This window comes from Procambarus clarkii, chromosome 70 (assembly GCF_040958095.1).
Source record: "Procambarus clarkii isolate CNS0578487 chromosome 70, FALCON_Pclarkii_2.0, whole genome shotgun sequence".
NCBI lineage: Eukaryota > Metazoa > Arthropoda > Malacostraca > Decapoda > Cambaridae > Procambarus > Procambarus clarkii.
The window spans coordinates 26826300-26834412 of NC_091219.1; the positions used below are offsets into that span (position 1 = coordinate 26826300).

The following is an 8113-nucleotide window of genomic DNA, read 5'->3' on the forward strand; positions in this document are numbered from 1 at the left end:
AAATCAAGGAAACTGAAACAAGGAAAATAAGAAGCCGTATTGGCTTCTTATTTGTTTCGTGTTCTGTTATGTATCTTCCGCTCCAGTATGTAGTTATTTTACTGTGCAAATTTGGGACCTAGCCCTCCAGTATCTTCCATGTATATATTATTTTATACCTTTCTCGTCTCCTTTCCAGAGTACATTTTGAGAGCTTTGAGACGGTATTATACTTGTAATACTCCATGAGTGTTGTCATTGGTTGTTACCATGATGGCTGCCTCTCACCATGATGGCTGTCTCTCACCATGATGGCTGCCTCTCACCATAATGGCTGCCTCTCACCATGATGGCTGCCTCTCACCATTGATGGCTGCCTCTCACCATGATGGCTGCCTCTCACCATGATGGCTGCCTCTCACCATGATGGCTGCCTCTCACCATTATGGCTGCCTCTCACCATGATGGCTGCCTCTCACCATTGATGGCTGCCTCTCACCATGATGGCTGCCTTTCACCATTGATGGCTGCCTCTCACCATGATGGCTGCCTCTCACCATGATGGCTGCCTCTCACCATGATGGCTGCCTCTCACCATTATGGCTGCCTCTCACCATGATGGCTGCCTCTCACCATGATGGCTGCCTCTCACCATGATGGCTGTCTGTCGTCATCTGCAGCACTTCCCAAACTTTCTCGCACACTCCTTCACCAAACCTGCCCATTTTGATCTTCCTGTACCCTCAAATTTACTCAAATACATTTTTTTGAAGCGTTTAATATGTTTAAACTCAGTACACTCTCATCAGTCTTACCATTTACCTATTTTTACACGCCACAGGGGCAGGAAAGTGTGGCTGTTGTCTCTGTTGGTAGAGGTGATGAAAATTATACATTCTGAGCACAGTGGCGGTTTTGGTAGACACTTGGGTTATGCTGACCTTCAAGAAAGACGGTTTGGAGGGCTTCAGTGCAGGGGGTTAGGGTGGGTTAGCCTAAGCATTTTGTAAAGATTATTGATATGTATATGTATTTGTGTACATGGATGTATATATATGTACATGTGTATGTAATAATAACAATTGTGTAACTAGCTTTACAAGGTTGTCACTTGCTTAGCTAGACGAACAATGGGGTTCAGTTAATAAACCGATTATGTGCCTCTGTAACCCTTTCCACCATCGCCCACGGGATGGGTATAGGGGACATAATAAAGGAATGAAATTAAAACATTAAAATGGCTGACAGAGATGGGTGCATGCTTTAGTCAGTAGGTGAAGACGGTATTGAGGTAGAGGGGTAAGCCGACTTAGCTCTCTCACTGTTATCATCACCACCCGATAATTCCCATCAATGTGACCTCAGAGGATTAGCCTAACAGCTAGAGACGGTGCGCACCTGACAGCTGCCGAGAGGTGTACTCACCTAGTACACCTTGTGAGGGTTGAGCTCTGGTTCTTTGGTCCCGCCTCTCAACTGTCAATCAACTGGTGTACAGGTTCCTGAGCCTACTGGGCCCTACATTTCAAACTGTGTATGGAGTCAGCCTCCACCACATCACTGCCTAATAGATTCCATGTGTTAACTACTCTGACACTGAAAAAGTTCTTTCTAACGTCCCTGTGGCTCATTTGGGTACTCAGTTTCCACCTGTCACCTTGTTCGCGTACCACCCGTGTTAAACAGTTTATCTTTATCTACCCTGTCAATTCCTCTGAGAATTTTGTAGGTAGTGATCATGTCTCCCCTTACTCTTCTGTCTTCTGGTGTCTGGTATATCCTGCGGACTATCGACAGGCTACACATTGACGTGCACTATTTGCACCTTAGCGTGTGCCTGTCTATACCTATATGTGTACTATATATGTACACCTTCACGTGATTGTTAATACCTACCTTGAGGTTACCTTGAGGTGCTTCCGGGGCTTAGCGTCCCCGCGGCCCGATCGTCGACCAGGCCTCCTGGTTGCTGGACTGAGTTGCTGGACCTAAACTAAAAGTGTACAGTCTACAGCTCCAGGTGCGCGTTACACTTAATTTTAATTAATTTAATTAATAAATTAAAGACCGCTGACTACACCAATGGTATCCTAGCCTACGACTCCACACGCACAAGACATTAGGCAGCAAATATCCCGTTACTAATAGGCTACTACACTTGCAATTTTAAATATTTCCTCTCTCCAAGTTCCTCCAAAACCATTATAAATTACCCCACCACCTCGTAAAAAAAGGGGTTAAGCTTCTTACAAATTATATTTACATCGCCAAAGTGCCGTTAGTTTAATGGATAACACTTAGGCTCGCCCGCCTTGGAAACTCACTCGCTGCTCACCTTTTCAAAATCATTAATCCACAATAAACAAAAAATTTTGTAAACAAAATCTTATCCCACCCAAGATTATGCAAGTTTATTATAACACCAGGGAAGTACTATTGAAGCTCAGGAGAGCGAACACCTCTACAGGAGGGTGAACACTGCTGCAGGAGGGAGAGGACTGCTGCAGGAGGGAGAGGACTGCTGCAGGAGGGAGAGGACTGCTGCAGGAGGGAGAGGACTGCTGCAGGAGGGAGAGGACTGCTGCAGGAGGGAGAGGACTGCTGCAGGAGGGAGAGGACTGCTGCAGGAGGGAGAGGACTGCTGCAGGAGGGAGAGGACTGCTGCAGGAGGGAGAGGACTGCTGCAGGAGGGAGAGGACTGCTGCAGGAGGGAGAGGACTGCTGCAGGAGGGAGAGGACTGCTGTAGGAGGGAGAGGACTGCTGCAGGAGGGAGAGGACTGCTGCAGGAGGGAGAGGACTGCTGCAGGAGGGAGAAAACTGTTGCAGGAGGGAGAAAACTGCTGCAGGAGGGAGAGGACTGCTACAGGAGGGAGAGGACTGCTGCAGGAGGGGAGAGGACTGCTGCAGGAGGGAGAGGACTGCTGCAGGAGGGGAGAGGACTGCTGCAGGAGGGAGAGGACTGCTGCAGGAGGCAGAAGACAGCTGCAGGAGGCAGAAGACAGCTGCAGGAGGGAGAAGACTACTGCAGGAGGCAGAAGACTGCTGCAGGAGGGAAAGGACTGCTGCAGGAGGGAGAGGACTGCTGCAGGAGGCAGAAGACAGCTGCAGGAGGCAGAAGACTGCTGCAGGAGGGAGAGGACTGCTGCAGGAGGGCGAGGACTGCTGCAGGAGGCAGAAGACAGCTGCAGGAGGCAGAAGACTGCTGCAGGAGGGAGAGGACTGCTGCAGGAGGGAGAAGACTGCTGCAGCAGGGTGAAGACTGCTGCAGGAGGGAGAAGACTACTGCAGGAGGCAGAAGACTGCTGCAGGAGGGAAAGGACTGCTGCAGGAGGGAGAGGACTGCTGCAGGAGGCAGAAGACAGCTGCAGGAGGCAGAAGACAGCTGCAGGAGGGAGAAGACTGCTGCAGGAGGCAGAAGACAGCTGCAGGAGGGAGAAGACTGCTGCAGGAGGCAGAAGACTGCTGCAGGAGGCAGAAGACTGCTGCAGGAGGGAGAGGACTGCTGCAGGAGGGAGAAGACTGCTGCAGCAGGGTGAAGACTGCTGCAGGAGGGAGAAGACTACTGCAGGAGGCAGAAGACTGCTGCAGGAGGCAGAAAAGCAGTCCATGAGGCGACCTCACCAACATTCCCACCCGAGGCTCCTCTACCCTATACACCTACCTGTTGTTTTGATCTTCCACCTGTCCACCGCCGCTCTCATATAATCCACACAAACTTCACTCTACATTCCACGGCACAAATATATATATATATCTTTTCTCTATCTTTCCTGACTTTGCCCCTGCAACTTTCTCTCACCAGGGGACTGATAAAGAATGGTTAGAGCGGACGAGCACAGAGCCGCACCTCCCTCACTCGTTTCTAGCGCCAGACTCGCCACAACACCTGAGTGAAGCTTTCTCCCATCCCTCCCACACCGTGAGAGCCGCGCGCTGATTGGCTTAGCGTTTATAAGCCCCACGCTGATTGGTTTCCTCTTGCCCTCCTCCTCCTCCCTCCCTCCCCCCACTCCTCCCGGGATGTCTTGATAACCAGGCCGACAGAGACTCCAGGGCCCAGTCGGGATGAGTCTTGGAGCGGGCAAGCGGACGCCGTAGACTCTAAAACTCCTGATGGAGACTCTTAGGGGTCCAGTTGGGAGTCTTGGAGCGGGCAAGCAGCCACCGTAGACTCTAAAACTCCTGATGGAAACTCTTAGGGGCCCAGTTGGGAGAGCGGACTCCGTAGACTCTATAACTGATGGAGACTCTTAGGGGCCCAGTTGGGAGTCTCGGAGCGGGCAAGCGGCCGCCGTAGACTCTAAAACTCCTGATGGAGACTTAGGGGGGCCCAGTTGGGAGTCTCAGAGCGAGCGAGCGGCTGCCATACTCTAAAACTCCTGATAGAGAATCTATGGCCTAGTTGGGAGAGTCTTGGAGCGGGAAGACAGCTGTCGTAGACTCTTAAAGCTCCTGATGGAGACTCCATAGCTCATTTAGGAGTCTTGGAGCCGGCGAACGGCTGCCATACTCTAAAACTCTATGGCCTAGTTGGGAGTCTTTGAGCGGGTGATAGGGTGCTGTAGACTCTTAGAACTCTTGATGGAGACTCCATAGCTCATTTGAGAAATTCTTAGAGAGGGCGAGCGAGTGCCGTATACTATACCACTCTTTACTGCATTCCAGGACCCAACTACAGCTCTTTGTTGAAATAACAATAAGAATGTTTCAATATATTTCATTCGTATAAAAGAGCTATCCAGTATTTAAATTGTATATTTGAGGTATATCTAAAAGCTGTTTTAAAATTATTGGAAAATTCGAGTTTGGTATGGCGCTGGTCGGTGTCCAATTGGTCTGTGGGGTCGATGATGGTGGTAGAGAAACATACCGACCTTGCTTTATTGGAATGTGTCTTTAAAGAACGCAGAAGAGGACGGCCGACCTCTGTGAGGGAGGACATACTAAATGTCAAGGTCAAACTCGCAGATAAACGGGTGGCGTCCGTGGCTGACCTCTAAAAGTTCACATTCATGACTGCGGTATTGTCCAATTTTTGCATCTTTCTTCGGAAATCTTCTTTCCTCTTGTTTCTTCATTTCCATTACCTCCTCCTCCTCCTACAGTCCTATACGTCCTCCGTCTGAGCCGGTATCATGTTCAAGTATGCTTATTGAGACGAAAAAAATACATCTCAAAGGGATAGAGTAGGTTAGGCTATTTCTACGACGCCAAGGCCGGTATCTCCTTTGAGCCCTCAAACTTTTCCCCTTGGGTGAGCCTACTTCCTCCCTTGGGGTTTCCCATCACCTCGGGACCCCGCCTCCTCCCTCGGGACCCCAACATCCTTGGGGACCCCCGCCTCATACCACAGGGGGCCTCCCCACCACCTAAGGACCCCCAACCTCCTCCCCCCTAAGGTCTCCCACAACCTCGGGGCCCACCACCCACCTCCGGACCCTACACATCCTCCCTCAGGACCCCCAACATCCTTGGGACCCCCAACATCCTTGGGGACCCCCGCCTCATACCACAGGGGGCCTCCCCACCACCTAAGGACCCCCAACCTCCTCCCCCCTAAGGTCTCCCACAACCTCGGGGCCCACCACCCACCTCCGGACCCTACACATCCTCCCTCAGGACCCCCAACATCCTTGGGACCCCCACCTCATACCACAGGGGGCCTCCCCACCTCCTCCCTAAGGTCTCCCACAACCTCGGGGCCCACCACCCACCTCCGGACCCTACACATCCTCCCTCAGGACCCCCAACATCCTTGGGACCCCCACCTCATACCACAGGGGGCCTCCCCACCACCTCCCTAAGGTCTCCCAGAACCTCGGGGCCCACCACCCACCTCCGGACCATATACATCCTCCCTCGGGACCCCACCTCCTCAAGCCTAGTTATTCCAACCCACGATTCCCGTTCTTTGTTCATTACCAGTTTTATATATTCTGTCTCGACCAAACTCTTTGTTTTGTTGGCTTTAGCGGGTGTTGCCGCTGTTGTTTTTAGCGGGTGTTGCTGTTGTTTTTAGCTGTTGCTGTTGTTTTTAGCGGGCGTTGACGCTGTTGTTTTTAACAGGTGTTGCCGCTGTTGCTTTCGCTTTTAGCAGATGTTACCGCTGTTGTTTTCGCTTTTAGCGGGTATTGCTACTGTTGCCATTGTTTTCGCGGGTGTTGCTATTGTTTTAGCGGGTGTTGAATCCATTGCTGTTTTTTTAGCCGGTGTTGAATCCATTGCTGTTGTTTTTAGCGGGCGTTGAATCCATTGCTGTTGTTTTTAGCGGGTGTTGAATCCATTGCTGTTGTTTTTAGCGGGTGTTGAATCCATTGCTGTTGTTTTAGCGGGTGTTGAATCCATTGCTGTTTTTTTAGCGGGTGTTGAAGCTGTTGATTTTGTTTTCAGTACGAACAATGTAATTTATGTCAAACATGCTTGTAAGTTGACGGCAAACGGCTGTTGTCGTATTTCTGTCATTTGGCGTTACTGGTCCTGTTACTTCTGCTGATGATATTGTGTTGTTGATGTAATTGTTCTCCTGTTGTCCGTGCCTGGGTAGTGTAGCAGCTACGTTTGTTTCCATTGATGCTGTTGCTGTTGACTATCAGTTGACGCTGATGGTTGATTGATTGATGAAGATTAAGCCACCCAAAAGGTGGCACGGGCACGAATAGCCCGTAAGTGGTGGCCCTTTTGAGCCATTACCAGTATCAATAGATGATACTGGAGATCTGTGGAGGTGCAGCTGCACCCTGCGTGATGGGAGATGTCTCCCAGACGCTGATGTTGTTGACACTGTTATCTATGATTGATGAAGATTAAGCCATCCAAGAGGTGGCACGGGCATGAATAGCCCGTAATGTTTATCCATTGATGTCTTTGTCATTTATGTATCCGTGTTTACACTGATGACTTGTTACCGAGATTGATGTTTCCGGAGGTTAACACCAACAGTCAAATGAACTTTCAGAGCTCATGACTCATTTCCTCTCTCAGGCTCCATAAAGACTGAGAGAGATGTCGTGTAAAATCTCTTTACATATGCATCTATTGAGCAAGGCAACGACATTGTCCTGTGTGTAGCCCATGTGGACTGTCATCAATTATGTTAAATTTATAATTAGCTTTTCTTAATGGTTTTTCACTCTATGTCTCAGAAGACGGCAAAATTGTATTAAGATAAATAATTACCCATCATGCACTCATTTACTCACCTAATTGTGCTTCGGCTCTTTGGTCCCGTTATGTAAAACTCGCTTTAATTTGACATGCAAAAAAGGAAGCAATTAGTGTCGCCTTGCTATTGTCCTCAGGTAAACTGTATATTTGAAGCTGAGAATGTTGGGCTGTCTGCGGTGGACATGAGAGCTAGTGGCCAGCTGAGCATGAGAGCTAGTGGCCAGCTGGACATGAGAGCTAGTGGCCAGCTGGACATGAGAGCTAGTGGCCAGCTGAGCATGAGAGCTAGTGGCCAGCTGGGCATGAGAGCTAGTGGCCAGCTGGGCATGAGAGCTAGTGGCCAGCTGAGCATGAGAGCTAGTGGCCAGCTGAGCATGAGAGCTAGTGGCCAGCTGAGCATGAGAGCTAGTGGCCAGCTGGGCATAAGAGCTAGTGGCCAGCTGAGCATGAGAGCTATAATGGCCAGCTGGTCATAAGTAGTCAACTTTGTTAATAAGTAATGTATTATACATGCGAATGTTTTTAATGTATTCAGTTAATATGTAAACAAATTTACGTTATTACAAATATTGGGTGTTTACAGTTTTTTTACAAGTAAATCCTGAGGGTGGAGTAAGCAAGCTTATGACCGAGAAGTTGACAAGAGAATAAGCTACCAAATTACAACATTTACCCTAGTTTTATTCATCTTATGTACATATATAACACGTATTTATTAGCTTACTGTTTCTTGAAGGTGGAAGTGCTGCTGGGAGAAGGAAGCCATTGTTAGATGGATGCGTTGGTGTACAACCTTGCTCACTTGCCTGGCTTCACGTCCACACCACGAGCCTCGACAATTCTTCATCTTGAGGCTAATCCTGCCTCAAGATGAAGTCTTGTCTAATCATCATTCATCTTGTCTAATCCTCTGAATGTTTAATAAAACTTCCCTACAGACTTCCTTCTATACACGTGCTGGAGCCTCTC

At 49.2% G+C, this 8113-nt stretch overlaps 2 protein-coding genes across 4 annotated transcripts in view; both read right to left on the reverse strand.

The window, feature by feature from the left end:
• Positions 1–3861, reverse strand: part of LOC123744859 (protein FAM43A) — a 168342-nt gene extending 164481 nt beyond the window's left edge. For 2 of the 3 annotated variants that reach the window (XM_069311718.1, XM_045725047.2), the window contains exon 1: positions 3642–3848. The gene's annotated coding sequence lies outside the window, so the exon portion shown is untranslated. Of the gene's footprint in view, positions 1–3641 lie in introns of all 3 variants that reach the window. The other variant, XM_045725046.2, reaches the window with a different exon arrangement.
• LOC123775251 (keratin-associated protein 16-1-like) lies at positions 2413–3588 on the reverse strand. The gene has a single exon (XM_045770234.2). It carries the CDS (start codon positions 3586–3588, stop codon positions 2413–2415), a length of 1176 nt encoding a protein of 391 aa, XP_045626190.2.
• Positions 3862–8113: the final 4252 nt, after the last annotated feature.

Excerpts from the sequence above, each read along its gene's own strand:
- LOC123775251 (XM_045770234.2), bottom strand. The coding sequence starts at position 3,588 with ATGGACTGCTTTTCTGCCTCCTGCAGCAGTCTTCTGCCTCCTGCAGTA.